The sequence below is a fragment of the Styela clava genome, chromosome 10, assembly GCF_964204865.1.
Source record: "Styela clava chromosome 10, kaStyClav1.hap1.2, whole genome shotgun sequence".
Taxonomy (NCBI): domain Eukaryota; kingdom Metazoa; phylum Chordata; class Ascidiacea; order Stolidobranchia; family Styelidae; genus Styela; species Styela clava.
In genome coordinates, this window is record NC_135259.1 from 14,507,878 (window position 1) to 14,523,436 (window position 15,559).

At 34.6% G+C, this 15,559-nt stretch overlaps 1 protein-coding gene across 1 annotated transcript; it reads right to left on the bottom strand.

The window, feature by feature from the left end:
• Nucleotides 1–1,702: 1,702 nt before the first annotated feature.
• On the bottom strand, nt 1,703–15,505 carry LOC120337550 (adhesion G-protein coupled receptor G6-like). The gene is made up of 21 exons (XM_039405374.2): nt 15,386–15,505; nt 15,023–15,064; nt 13,709–14,056; nt 12,784–12,816; nt 11,268–11,459; nt 10,587–10,904; nt 9,946–10,074; nt 9,435–9,565; nt 8,888–9,046; nt 7,788–7,979; nt 7,273–7,509; nt 6,727–6,825; nt 6,240–6,392; nt 5,748–5,857; nt 4,804–4,998; nt 4,164–4,327; nt 3,591–3,751; nt 3,197–3,367; nt 2,527–2,644; nt 2,037–2,111; nt 1,703–1,858 (listed from the first exon to the last, which is right to left on the bottom strand). The coding sequence occupies exons 1-21, from the start codon at nt 15,465–15,467 to the stop codon at nt 1,794–1,796; spliced, it is 3,174 nt and encodes a 1,057-aa protein (XP_039261308.2). The 5' UTR covers nt 15,468–15,505; the 3' UTR covers nt 1,703–1,793.
• Between the last annotated feature and the right edge of the window lie 54 nt (nt 15,506–15,559).

Consider the following 15,559-nt stretch of genomic DNA (forward strand, 5'->3'; position numbering starts at 1 on the left):
ATTGGAAGAAGAGCTTAGGTAGACAAACCTCTTCAGCGTCAACAGTTATGAAACGGAGTGAGCTCCGAAGCAAAGAGCTTTCAAATGTAAATTGAGGTTTGGTTTAAAAAGTCACTCCGTCCGACGATCCGGTATCCCATATTCTTGCCAAGGTACCTCCAGAAGTCATCCCGGCCTAGAACTGCAACCTCACCGCCACAGAGATGGAAAGGATCACTGTCCGCAACCATCGTGACTCCCGACAGAACCAAGACAAGAACACGACATTTGGACATGCTCGAAGACGCCTTCGGAAGGAACAAAGCAACAAAGGAAAGGAAGGAACAAATGAAATTACAATAATGTCAAAACAACAAAGGTTGGATGATCTATTCGAGATAAGCCTTTTCAAGTGTTCCTGGTATTACTCCATCACTAAATCACACAAATTCACTCCATATTCCAAGTTTTGTGATGTCACTATTTATTACCCACACGAATGGGCCGTTTCGGCATTAATAGGAAAACGCCGATTTGCGTAAACTATTCACTATGGTATGCGATATCACTTGCTTAAAAGGATGTCACTCGCATACCGAGGAACCGTGAATTTTACCGGTTCAAAAAATTTAAAACTGACTGTATTCAGTTATGTTTTCATCAGGTTATTAATTCCTAACGCAGATATTTTCTGTTAGCAAGTTAAAAAATTAAATAGGGTCAATGGAATGAAGGAATTTCCCATGTGTCATACTCGTTCAACTTGTCTCACTAACTCCACGTGTCCCACTTGCTCCACGTGTCCTACTTGTTCCAAGGTTGTGATAATTGTCGAATAGGTCAACTACACCTGATTAAATTGTTGTCAAGTATTGTAATTACTATTTATAAAAAATATTTCCTAATTCAAAGATTTAAATGGCGATACATGCATTAAGATATACCGATACCGCTTTTACCACCGATATCAAAAATCTGCTATGTCATAATGCCGGTATTCCGATAATATTTAGTTATCATCTGGATCGGGACAAGTTGGACACGCCATTTTTGACACAGCCCAGAAAATACACTTAGACGCGCCTACCTAATGTACAGCAAAAGTAATTTTCCATTCGTCTGGCGGTCACAAACTTATTCGTTATCCATTGACTATTTATTTTAAACACGTCATGCATTTCATCAGTAATGCTTTTCTGTGAATACACTTCCTCCAGTGACTTTAACATATACCTCATAAAATCCTACGACAAGAGGTATACGTTTATATTATTTTTAAATGTTTCTCACCATATGTAAACTTAGTTAAAGTATACAAAACGTTTTAACAGTTTTTATAAACAGATGAGTAAGTTATCAATACATATTTTATTGAGAGAAAATATGGGCATATCTATATACATCCAGTGGAGGGATACAAGGGTTCGCGTTATCCTGTTTTTGGAATGTGGTGATAATCAGCGTACCTTTTACTTGTTTTGGGCGTTGGACTACCCAGCAAATGGGTCAAATGCATCCGCAGTTGACAACTATATCCAAAGAAAATATATATTGAATTTATGTGAAGCATGTCATGTTAATGCGCATTCGTAGTGAGATACATATGCATTCTCTGAAATGAGACTTTAGTTAGTGGGTTCGATACAAAAGAGAACACGTTATTAGAATTTTGAATCTAACCACTGGATAAATCCCATGACTAATATACAGAATCAAAACAATATCATATCGCTTTAGTATTGGAAGTGAAATTAAAAGAAAGCTCGTCTATGACTCTGAGAAATGTCTGCGTTTTCACGGGAAGGGCCGAGACATCATAGGTTTGTGACTCTCATGTCTATCGTTCCAACTTTTGAATCTCTCGGAAGAGTGGAAGTCACTGGAAAAGAAAAAATAGGTTCGTTACTTAGCAGTACACTTAGATCAGCCTTATTAAAAATACAGCGACACGCACGACACGCAAAAAATAGGGACTGATTGGAAACGGTCAAACAAACGCCATAGGGAAGAATGGAGATGTAGATAACTAAATATAGTTAAAACTGTACAGAACGAACTTGTTGCGCTTTGAATTGTTATGTTGTTCCTTCCCAATGTTGATGAGTTGCCAGATTGTCCTGTTTGAGATTGATCTAGACATGAAGTCAAAGCATAATGTAGTTTTAATAGTATATATTTAACTTCCACTAATAGTGTAGGTAAGGGGAAAAGGATAACAAGAATGCGTTCTATCCGCGGATGTTCAAGTTCTTCTCGAATAAATTTTATAGCAAAAACGTTCCTTTGAGCGAGCAACATTTTATTCACCGCCAATACTATGTATGCAGTATAGAATGCATTACACATCTTTGAAAGCGAAGTAATTATCTCAATCATATTTATTCCTGCTACAGCATCCTTTTATTATTGTAAGCACCGAATAAAAGGATAGGGAGTTAAGCCAACTCATAATTAGTTTAGTGTTACATGAATTATTTATTTCATTCAAAATATTTTTTTTTGAAAAGAGCATTATGAACCATTTATATATATATCCCTTCATCTCACCCTCTTTCTTAAGTAAGCTTCGATTCCTCAAGAATGGTATTTTACTCCAAATGGCTCCGACCCATTTCTCGCGAACGTCCTTTCGCCTCACGCAGAAAAGAAGAAATATAAAAAGACCCTGTGGAAATATGAAATATTTTAAACACTTCGGATGCAATAATACTGTATAATGTAACGAAAATAAGGTGACATCTCGCTGTACAGCTATTTTTTTAATCTGACCTTTGAATTACGATAAGAGACAAAGGAAGTGTATAAGAGCAAATGCATTAATAAAATAAATTTTCAAAAATATTAACATTAACAAGATCGCGCATCGGTACCGTTATCACCTTAGTTTAAGCACGGTAATTAGCAGAAGAGATCGTCGGCAAGCACGTGGAATAAAATGTACTCATACGTCCCAAAAAGTCTTCCTATTATTTAAAATGAAACATCAAAATCATGGGTGAAATAATCGGTGCTACAGCACTCAAAAATATTCGAATTAATATCGAACGTAATGGCCTTCTAGATGCTTCATCCATCTTTATGAGCTGATTTAATTTGTGAACGGTCGGTACATTACTTGGTGCTATAAGAGATTTTTATTCACAACGACAACAATTTAGCTAAACTGTATAATACGTAAATTAAAGAATTATTATCAACATATAGTTCATAATCAAACCTGAAATGCATTGAATATTGAAAATAGCGATCCAAACACCAGATTCACAGTCACGTCATCCGTTATTGTTAATGGTATTGCAAAAGCCCATGTCACTCCAAGTAGAACCGTTATCATGACAATACGGAATATATGGTCTCTAAGCTGAGTTTTTGTCACTTTTTGTCCAAGCTGGAAAAAGATTGAAATTACAACAGAAATGAACTCGTTAGACGGAATGGAATTTTGTATGATGTCATCGAGAAATATTCGTAACAAAAAGTGAACGCTATAAAAAGCAGATTGCAAGTTATGGCTATCACAGCTATCTGACATTACAGTCTCTTCGGAAACAATAAAAGGAAACAACACATGGAAGCTATAAAACCGGTTTTAAAAACAATGCTATACTTACATCAGGTGGGGAACGAGTAATCACTCTCAAAACAGCAAAAAATCCAATCACATTGATACAGAAAATAATTCCAATTGGAAGTAGAAATCCAAAGTATAGTGAATACGAATGAAGCCAGCAGAGTCGATCGCTTACGTAATGTGAGACAAAGCAAAGAGAATCTGAAAAAAAAATTTGAACATTTCATTTTAAAAAGGATTCAAAATCTAAGATGGCGAGATTATTATGGAGAGAAAGTCATAGTCATAGCCAATGTGCTTGAAACCAAAGAAAATAGAAAACTCGTCGTTGTAAATTAAAAATTCTTCTGATAGCGTGAAAAGTAAACAATTGACGTATAAAATTGACTTTTGTGAAATGAATGTTACTATTCTCAGTGATTAAAGGATCATTCAGCATACTAACACCAATGTTTCAGATTAGCATATTCGACTATAAAAGCGATTGTTGCATCCAATGGAACGGAAGAGCTTATTTTGAATATAAAAAATTTGCTTTGATTTTGTGAGCTGCCGGTAACAGAATGCGAGAAGTGATTAGAATAGTAATTGTGTAATTCTGTATATACCATACCAGTTGTAGGTGCTATGCTCCAATCAGTGTGTTGCATAGAGTCCCCAGTTGTATACGCAACAATGAGTGTGACGCCGGTAATGAACAAAGACATCGAATATACAAAAACCGAGCATTTCAAGAGATATTTACTTCCGATTTCGGTGAATACAACAATGAGTTTTCTAAAATAAAAAAATAAAATAAGATTTTTAACTATTTCTCATGTGTTTTGTGATCATTGCGTAATACTTAACACGACGTTGCTTCGAGAAATATATATTGATCGCAGATTAAAAGCACGTCAGGACATAATCGTTGATAATCGGAACTTAAAATTGGGCATTGGTACCATGAATAGTAAAAGATTCCATTTTAAGATTTACAAATCAGTATTGTTGCGAATAGGGAGTGATCCAGGTCATTTGAAACATGTTTTAGGGAGATAATAACTTCTGTGCAACGAATCCTAGATTAGTGAAACTTTGGGTACAATCATACTCAAACAGAAGTTCGAGTATTAACTATTTTTTTATTTCTGCAGAAGTTGAGAAAATTTATAAGTTTTTTTTTCCGGGGTCGCCCTGTGTTTTGATGACCCAAATTTCAGAATATTTACAATAAACTAATATTTAAATCATAACAATGTGTAAACTCTCACTTGTACATGGTGAAAAACTCGATCAACATCCATCCCCACGCGCTCAGGAATGAGAACTGTAGAATAAATCCAACAGCAATGCATGCTGAATAAGCTCTGGGTCGTTCCACTCCAGCAAGAAATGTAATGTATCCGATAAGCAAACAAATACTTAGATGCATGTGGATTTGATTCAATTTGTTTGTCCGGAGAGATCTGTTTAAATAAAAGTTTGAATATGTATAGAATCATTCGGCGCATTGGTCTTGTACAGTAGTTATTTCGTTAGACGGGGACTGGTTATTTGCCTTTTTTATGTTGTTTATTTATCTGTATGTCCTATCGTTATGTGAATAAATATGCGCGGTCAGAGACATAGTTTCGACTGATATAATCACGAATAGGACAGATTTCAGTATTTTTGACTCCGAGCACCTCTGCCCACGTTACCCCGTTTTAACATGCCACCTGTTTATTGATGGTTGCCGTCTCGGTTGGACGCGTTTTCGTTATTCTGTATTTTTTCTGTTCTAATCAGTGCATTTCTGCTGGGAAATGAAGGTATTTACATGCGCCATCAGACTATGAAATCTTTTGTGTGGCTTTGCAGAACATGAAATCTTCTACAGTTTTACAGTATTGGCGAGAACTCGTTTTCTTGACACCGCACAGCTGAAATACTTTGCAGTGGCAGGTAGCAAATCGCATGATCAATCATTATACGCTGGATCTAAGTAACTGGCAATGTAAAATCGGGACAACTTCAGTTCCTCCAAAGCACAGTAGCTCATTGATATGATACTCAAAAACAAATCTAGTCGTGTTTTATAAAATTTTGAATGAAACTAGATTTAAGATTTGTTAGAGATAAGATAATGTGATACCTAGTTTAATTAAAATGAAAATCAGAATATTTATGACATTTCATGTTCTAAGATGAACAGTTATTCGATTAAGTTACTTACTTGAAAGAAAGGTAAATAATCGAAAAAAACAGAAGTCCAAGTATTGAACAAATACATCCAATAGTTCCAACAACATCTAATAATAAATTCTCTTGCACGTGTTGAGTTTGCTATAAAAAGACAATAATTTGATAATTCTATTCAAACAATTTGATAATTTCTATTTGATAATTTTTATATGGGTTAACAATTCATACAGACCATGCATGACAGATATTTCCAATAAACGCTTCTATTTCAATAATATAGGCTTTATGTTAGAACTTTGTGACAGTGAAGTTGCACTGAGCCCACTCTCACAGAGATAGGTAATTGAGAAATAGTCTGTGGATTGGATCTGACGATCAGAGATTTCACGGCTTTTATCGGTGGTAATTTCATCAAAACTAACCCGACTAAAATACTATAACTGTTCACGTGTGAGTGGAAGATTGACAAAGCATCGGGAACCAATATGTGGATTAGTTCCAGAAATCCGGTTAAGATACTTACAACCAAAACAGCAAAGTTAGTTGTGTGATTGCAATAACATGTCGTTGAAGTATTTGATTGATCAACATTAGTGACACAGCCGTCAAATTTCCAGGTTGAATCTGGGATACTGAAATATCCACATCTTTCCAGTTGAATCGTACATCCTCTGACCTGTATCAGATGACCAACATTATATAAAGAAAGTATCCGAAAATACTAAATGTCAATGTTACAGCCAATATCTGTTAGGCGTATTTCCATGCTCAGCTGAGATAATTTAAAAATAGAATTTTCTATGCCGCTAACAAAACATATATACTATCAAACAATGCATAAGAGGTAATCGCTAGCCTCTTTCGAAACAAGGCTATACACAATTATCTGCTGACTTCCAGTTTAGCATTACCAATCCTATAATTTAAACACCACCCGGGTGATACTAGGTTAAAGCGCTCATTTACTCTGCTACGATATTTCTCGATAATTATTTGCAGTGCATACATACCTCCTCAATTTGCACACTCACAACTGCTCGAGTAAAAGAATGTTGGATAGGATCTTTCAAATTTTGCAATGTGGTGTTTGATATTTGAACACTTACTACCTAAAAAGATTGAATTTGAATAATATTTTTTCATATCAAGTTACCTATTATACAAACTAAAAACGAACAAAAAGAATTCATGTTATCGCGTGGGAATGCCAAGAGGAATTGCTCAATGACTGAGTGGAAATGATAGGCTCTCCAAATCTTTGTATGGAACACCTCGTGTCGTGATGATATCATTTATAAGTAATCGTGTATGGACCATGACCATTTCTGTTAGTTCCATGACGTCATAATTATTCAAGCGAATATAACGAATATTTCCGCTAGTCCGTGAGATGACGAAGCTTCTTTCCTAGTTATTCTTGGAATAGTTTCATATAAATAGAACAAGTTGTCGTTTGTCCACAACAACCCATCAATTCAACTGGACAATTTGATGACGAGAGATACCTAATTAAATAAAATACTCTAAAATACACCGTAACATTCCAACTAACTCACTTGACCAATTTGAACCGCAGAATCGTTTGGACTGGGAAACAAAACTCCTGTTTCGTGCAGGTAAAACAAGGCATTTGTCATATTTGAGATTGTTAAATCCGGGATTGCTGATGCAGGAATCGTTGATTGGACAGAGGGTGGCGTGGGTGATCCAGATCCTGGCAGAACTTCAGTAATTGATCCGGAAAATTCAATAGCTCCCGGTAATGCCAGTGGCATATACGGGATTTTTTGTGCCTGTAAAAATTTGTTTGTGGAAAGTTTTGAGAAATCACTTTACACAATTTTGCTTAAAAAGTTAGTATTAGTGATATTGAATTATGGATCTATGAAGGAGTAGTTTCTTTTTTCATTTATTCTAAATAACGCATTCTAAATAAATCTCATTTAACTAAAATGTCTCATACGTTGTCCATGTGGAAAAAGAAACATATATCGATTAATAGTATATTCCAATATTAGCTGGACTATAGACAAAGCGATACTTTTCCTACATTTTCGTATGGTTTAACTACCTTAAACACGGACGACGGGCTCATCATTGTCAACTTATCCTGCGTTAAAATCATATTTGATGAAAACATTTCTAAAGCTTCAATATACTGAAGTTTTTCTTGATCTGTTAGAACTGTGTCGTTACTACTTTTTAAGGCCGTATTCAAGTTGTCTGTCGTCCATACGAGATAGTTCATGGTTCTTTCCGTGATCTAAAAGTAATCAAATAATATCAATTGAAACAATATATTTTATGTACAAGATAGAAAAAGTTATTTTTCATTCTCATTTCTCGAAAGAAAATCGGGCCCACATTATTGTATACCAACTAGCAAATTGTTTATTAACCCTTATGGAGATTCCAAAGTCTGTATACTTGTGAAAGTGGAAGTCACGATCTTGGCTATAGCACTGAAATAGAATTCCTAGTAATTATTATATGAAACAATACACGGTCCGGATGTAGGGCATCACGTTGCACTTTCATCATTATGCCAATCACGCATTCCCATAAAACGCCAACTCGTCATCAAGCAAGAAATGAACAAAATGCGTATTCTAAACACATGAACCAGGTAGGGGTAGTATATTGAAAGTGTATCATCGAAACTCTAACCATGTTTTTATAAAAATTGCAATGTATTTATCATTTCCTATTAGTCAGTCATATACTGAGATTCATATTTTAGTGATCATATTTTGCCAAAATTAATATTAACATTCAGATATGACCGATATTACCGGTTTTCAGAAACTGCCATTGACTTTTCAAAAGTGCAGTGCTAGACGCATTTCGAAAACGTCCGTCGATTTCTTAAATTCACAACCGCTAATAATAACATTTATAAACTGTTCACCAGTTGTTTAAAATGTCTTTTTTATTCACGGTCTGAAGGTTGGAGCGAGCGTCAATATTTTCTTTTATCCATATCTGAATATTAGCTTTCATAACTATCGATGCAAAATTTAAATTTCCGAAAATTTCCGTTGCAAATATATACTACTACTTCGTTTTGATTTTAGTGTCTATATAACTGAGCATTACCTTCTTGTTGTTTATAATGTAATCAGCATGTCTTCATTTAGAAATAATATTCGTATAAGTTTTTTAGTTGATTACCTGTATGTTACCCTGTTTTATTTGGTTATTCATCTCGTGGATTGCTTGAACAACATCTTTCACGTCCTTTGTAGTTTTCGACGAGAAATCAGTTGAAAGAACACTCACCACCGCCATGTTGGATTCAACATTTTCTGTTGTTGCAGTTTGGTTTTTGATCTGCAAGCATTTACCATAAATTTACTTTATTTGTTATAATTTCTCGTTTAGTATTAAACTATTTTAAAGCATGTTTTATGTGATTTGATCGGATAATTATTGATTTTAATTAATTGATGATAATTATTGATTTGCAAAATGTCAGTGAAAATTAGTCTCACTTTATCTTTTATTGCCAAGATTATGAATATATTTCTATATATAACTCATATTACAAAATAATTCAAAATTTATTATAAAATTTTAAATTATGATCTGAAGTAAGTTTAAATAAGCTAAGAACCATATCATGGCATTCATTTAAAATTTCACCGAACTTTATATCAATACAAATAATTAATTGATTGTTGGATAGGCCTGATTAAACCTGACAACAAATTTGTTGAACCTGATTTAACAAACTAGAAGGACTTTCTGCACACGATACTTCGCGAAGAGTTGCATATTCGTAAGAGGCAGTGGCAGTTCCATCAATGTTGGTTCTTGTATGACATTCTACTGTGGCAGTGTAACCGATAGCTGGAATATAATACAAGTTTAGTTTCATTTCGTATGAAATCCATAGCAGTCCAAACCTACATATCCAATACTTTCAGACGCAAACTGAAAGAGCTATATAACACGGACGATAATAATGCCTATTTGACTTACTTTGAGTGTAACGCCTAATTTACAGCAACAACAAAACCCACACGATGAGCAAACTTTCTGAGCCGCAGCTATATATTTTTAGGCTTTGCCGCTATCTTTTCTGCATTCAGTATTAGTACAACAATATGGCTTTTCATAACATCAGCCAATACTAGTCTTTATTTTATCAGAAACATGTACCGATCTTTAGTGAACTATGCATCGATGTTCAAGTGAGTGAAATTGAAAAAAAATATTTTATTCTGTACCTGAATTTTTGCAAGTTTCTCTAGATGACGCTAACGTGTTTGCGCCTGCTTGTCCGAACGTGTAAAACACGGATCCATCGAAATATAAAACAGCAGATTGTAATTTTGCTTCATTACAAACGGCTGGTGCTGAAATACAAGAAAAATTGGATAGGAATTAACGAGATAGATCAAATATATATAAGGATACGAAGGCCAAAGCGAATTAGCATCAAAACTTTTAGAGTTTTTATGACGTTATCGCACACAAAACCGAATCCCAAAAAGAATGCAGGAGTTTTCAAAATAAATAAGAGTCTTTTACCGAAAAATACAATACAAAACAACCACTGAAAATTTCAAAGCAATTGATCCTTATTAAGACGAAGCGATTTTTCATAATAAAAAAAATACTAACAAAGAAAAAAAACTGAATAAAAAAAAAGATCCATAATGACACTTCGTTTCCAATGAGACGTTTACCTAATACCCGATACCTTCCCCTAATGAAAATATGAACGCAATGATGAATAACGAGTATAATTAGAAGAAAAATTCAGGGGGAGAGGAGTGTAACCGGAGATGAAGTGCAAAATAGTTTTATTTTACACTGAAAATATATACCGGTATATTTATATAGAACACAGGAGGAGCATACTCACCAACTTCGGGAAAATCTACTTTCACGTTTGGCAGATTTCTTCCCCAGTAGTTGGATGTCAAGCTTTGATTATGCAAAGATTTAATTTCTTCTGGCGAGAACGCGGTTTCTTTTTCTGCAAAGATGTCAAACCAAGCTATGACAGACCCGTTTGTGAACTTTGTGACTTTGACTAACATCCCTTCGATTCCTGCTTCGCCATAACTCTCGGATATATTTTGTGCAAATTCGTCTGACTTTCTTATAAATTCTAAAGAACTTGTATTTCCCAGTTGCTCTGTGAATGGCATTTCGAACCGCTGAGTCATGGAAGTAACAGCTATGAATATAATATAAGCTGTTAGCAAGGATATAATAGGAAAACGACAAAATTGCGGGATGATATTGTATGAAAATTTGAAGTAGGCCTACATTTTTTATTATAAAACACGATAAAAGGTTATATGCATGCTAAAATACGCAAACGGGAACAAAAGAAAATTACGTAAATATAATAGAGTACAATAAGTGAATTAAGCTGCAATTTTTTTTCCAAATTGAACTAATTCTTTAGTCATTATTGTCCATTATTTTTTCACGAGAGATTTAAATTAAAACAAATAAAACAATTTTATGCGTTTTTTCACGCATTTCAACTAGGCTCAATAAAAGCATTTACTAATATTAATATTTTACAACTCACGAAAACAGCCATTAGATTCGCCATTGCTAACGGCTTGAGCTAATCCTTCAGCACAGATGCAGGTGTATGATCCAAGAGTGTTGAAGCAAACCTGTCCTGTCATAAAACATTGCTTTCTCAATGCGCATTCATTAATGTCGATGCACGTGGGATTTGTTCCGTTGGGATTCTTCTCATATCCTCCTGGACAACCTGTACAAAAAAGCAGATATTGAGATTGACAAATTTATTTTTGATCAAAATGTAAATAAGTAATTTCAAGTGAAGAAGTGTAGAGAGATTCAGAAGATAACAATTTAATCTTCAAAAACGCGAAGTAAGTCACAAAATTAATGTAAATATATATACTGCTATAATTCCATGCTTTGTAAATATGGCAGCATATTTAGTAAAATTGCTACAGGATGAACCAGAAATCATTCACGAGGGGAATACTGGAACGACCGCCGACGCACCAGGAGTTACAAATAACCGGTCTCATGTTTTTGGAGTAGGTTGGTAACGTGATATACATATACAGCCAAAAATATACATATAGCGCCAACTAAATATCTCTATACAGCCAATGTCATATCCATATACAGTCAATTAATATACAAATACCACCATTTTGGTGATGTACATGCACCGCCGATGCCATATGTATATACAGCCAAGTAGATTACTCAATAAACACATAAAGACAGCAAGTCAGACACTTGTAGTAAATCCACTTCGAGCAATGGCATAAAATTGTTACCGCAAGAAATGGAAGCTTACTACAAAATAAAGTACATTGCTAAAAAATGTTAGGTTTAAAAGTACAATTTTATGGGTGAATAATAATATAAAGATACCTAAAGTAGACGATGTCATAGTAGTAGTCTTAGTAGTAGAGCCTTTGACAAAAACGTATTCATATATATTAGTTATTATCTTTGCCAAATATGGATTCGATTTTTTATAACTTTAAAACCAATTTAATGCTCAACAAAATCTACACAAAATAGTTTTTTGGAATTTTTCATTCAATAAACAGTAATATAAACACACCTAAAGGAGTGGAGGTCATAGTCGTAGTCTTAGTAGTAAAGCCTTTGAAAAAAATAAGGATTTCTTCATAATAGTTAATATTTTTGACCCATGTGTAGAATAAATTTCAAAGAAAAATTGGACAAATTCCGCATAAAAAAACGTTTTGAACTTTCATTAAAATTTCTAGGTTTGCACTGTAAAAAGAATTTTTTTAGAACACACTACTACTAAGCCTAATTGATTCATTATCTAAATTATCATTCATTTTAGCTTTCAACTTTGTATTCAATGTTTGATATCTTAGAAACAACGATAGCATTACGAAACATTTTAGAAATGGGTCGTAGAACCTTGCTTGATAAAAATTGGACTTTAATTTTCGATTTTCGAAACTTATAATATGAACGCCCTTATGAACTTTCATAAAATTCAGGTATTTAGAAACTACATAGTAGTTATTAGCCTAGAATATCTTCCGCCCCGTAATGTAACAGCTACTTACCCAGTGTTGTCGAAGATAGTGTTGAAGTAGGAACTGCAAAAAAAAATGACAAATGGTGATCTGATCTCAGTTGAGTTTGATTTATCGCGCGATATATATTAAGTGAATATAGTATCGAACTGTTATAACAGCTTGAGACCTTAAATCGGTGTAAGTGACGTTGTAAGAGTGATTTAAACCTGTGTTTCTCAAAGTCCATAATAAGAATGTTTGGTGCTCCCGAAGTATGCGAACCAAGATGGCGGACATCGGATCGTAACATGGGTAACAGGTTAGGGTTAGGCGATAATTTTTTTCCAATTTTCCTTAATTTAGTCCTATTATCAGTTCGAAGACTAGCCAAGAGCCTCCCGTAGTATTTATACCTAAAATTATGGCCTAACCCCTAACCTAGTACACATATTACGTTCCGATGTCCGCCATCTTGGTTCGCATACTTCGGGAGCCCCGAATTTTTTGGAATGGGCTTACGTTTTCACTGCAAATAGAGTAGGTTCGGTCCCAAGATAAAGGGTATGACTGAAATTGATTATAGGTTAGAAAATTCAACCTGATAAGCTAATGAATAGACACAACGAATGACCGGGCCACGACAAAATGAAGGTTGAGATTGATAACCACCAATTTAAACGATATATCAGTATATCATGCCGCGATCAATTCCAATTATACATGGCAAATTATACATTGAGATAATCGAATTCCAAGACAAATTTTCCATGTTGGGAAAACAGTTAGGGATACACGGATCCCAAATTTGGGTAAAATGTAGATTTGAACTTAAAGTAAAACAACTCAAAGATCAAGAAAATTAAGGTAGACTCCATTTGTATAAATGTAAATAAAAATCAAACGATTTATATATTTTTAGGTAAAAATTACTGCATTTAATTAAAAAGCATGCTATGCGATCTTTGCTGCTAACCTGTTGTCGTTATCGAAGCAGGAGTAATGGTTGCCAATGTTGTCGTCGGAGTAGTGGTTGCCAATGTTGTCGTTGGCGTAGTGGTTGCCAATGTTGTCGTCGGAGTAGTGGTTGCCAATGTTGTCGTTGGAGTAGTGGTTGCCAATGTTGTCGTCGGAGTAGTGGTTGCCAATGTTGTCGTCGCAGTAGTGGTTGCAAATGTTGTCGTCGGAGTAGTGGTTGCCAATGTTGTCGTCGGAGTAGTGGTTGCCAATGTTGTCGTCGGAGTAGTGGTTGCCAATGTTGTCGTTGGAGTAGTGGTTGCCAATGTTGTCGTCCGAGTGGTGGTTGCCAATGTTGTCGTCCAAACTAAAATGTTTTTTAAAAATATTCTGAGCAACCAGCTTTACTCTACTCTTTTACTTGTAGAAAACATATTGTTGTAATAAATTCGTCAGAGCATAATTTCAGAGTCAGATTTGGCGATTCGTGTTTTATTATAATAAAAAGTTAATAAACACCGACACTGTAGACTGATGTCGGCATGTATTGGTACAGCTTGAGCCTTAAACTGTTTTAAGTGGCGAGAGTAATTAAAACCAGTGTTAGTCAATGTGGTCGATCGTGAGGAGTTTTTGAAATGGGCCTGGAGTTTTTATTGGGACCCCAATAGGTCTAAAAAATGTACGCCTGGAGTTGATCAAAGCTTTTGAAATTCAATTTTACAAGCTGATAAACAGATACAATAGTTGAGAAACACTGCTTTACCGCAAACTATATATTAGTATATCATGCCACAATCATTCTGCAATGGTGGACTAAGTACATCTTAAAAAATATGGTATCGCTTGGATAATTAATTTAAGTGGACAAATGCGGATACTTGTATGGCATGTTCTATCGCACACAAATGTCGGCACGTATTAGTCTAAAATTAGGGGTTTGCAATTTTTTTGGTGGCGTGGAAATCTGATGAAACATTTCGGAGGCTCGAAGAACCTTTGCAAAATTTAATTTTCTTTTTCCCTAATTGTATAAATATAGATATACACAAAAGCAAACCTAATATTGTACTGACAAACGAAAACAATTTTAAACGTCTAGCAAGTTTAATAATAGAAGCAAACCTGGTAGACATTTGATTATGTTCAAACAAAATATATACATATATAGACGGATTTGAATGGAAACGGAACTGGTGGAAGACTTTATGGTGTCGCGAAACAACTGTTGAAAACCACTGGTCTAAGAGAATGCTTCCTCGGCAATTTTGAAGAAAGTGTAAGATGTTTGAAGATTGAAAGAAAAATGAAAATTAATTATAAATTAACTTACTCGTTGTTGAGGATGATGGCGTACCACTATTCCCTCCTGTAACTAAATGATTTATATGTTATCAGCTAGCTTACAGATCAATCCAGAAAGACAGTTCAATTTCAAGTTGATTGAGTTTTTCGTATTTTTATGTTCGGGGACCAAAACTTTATTCTAGTTTCCAGAAAATGATATTCTTGCCATACATTGAAGATGAACAGATATTTAATGAATCACTGTCATTATCTACTCTACTGCGTGTGCTTCAGTCAAGGGTCAATTTGAGGTGAGACATTTCTTTCGGACACAAACACTACACAAATTAAGTTTTGATAGTCTAATACTCACACGTAGTTGAATTGAAATTAAGTTTTGCATACTTACACGCCGGAAAATTGTATGTCTGTCCCAAATTCCATATCGAGAGAAACCAAATAGCGAGTACTATCGCTATTTTCATGTCCATAGAAATGGTTGTATACTTTTAGGTACAAGTTATTTTCTATTGAAACAGAAAAATGTAAAATGACATAGTTTAGTTGTTGAATGATACCTGAT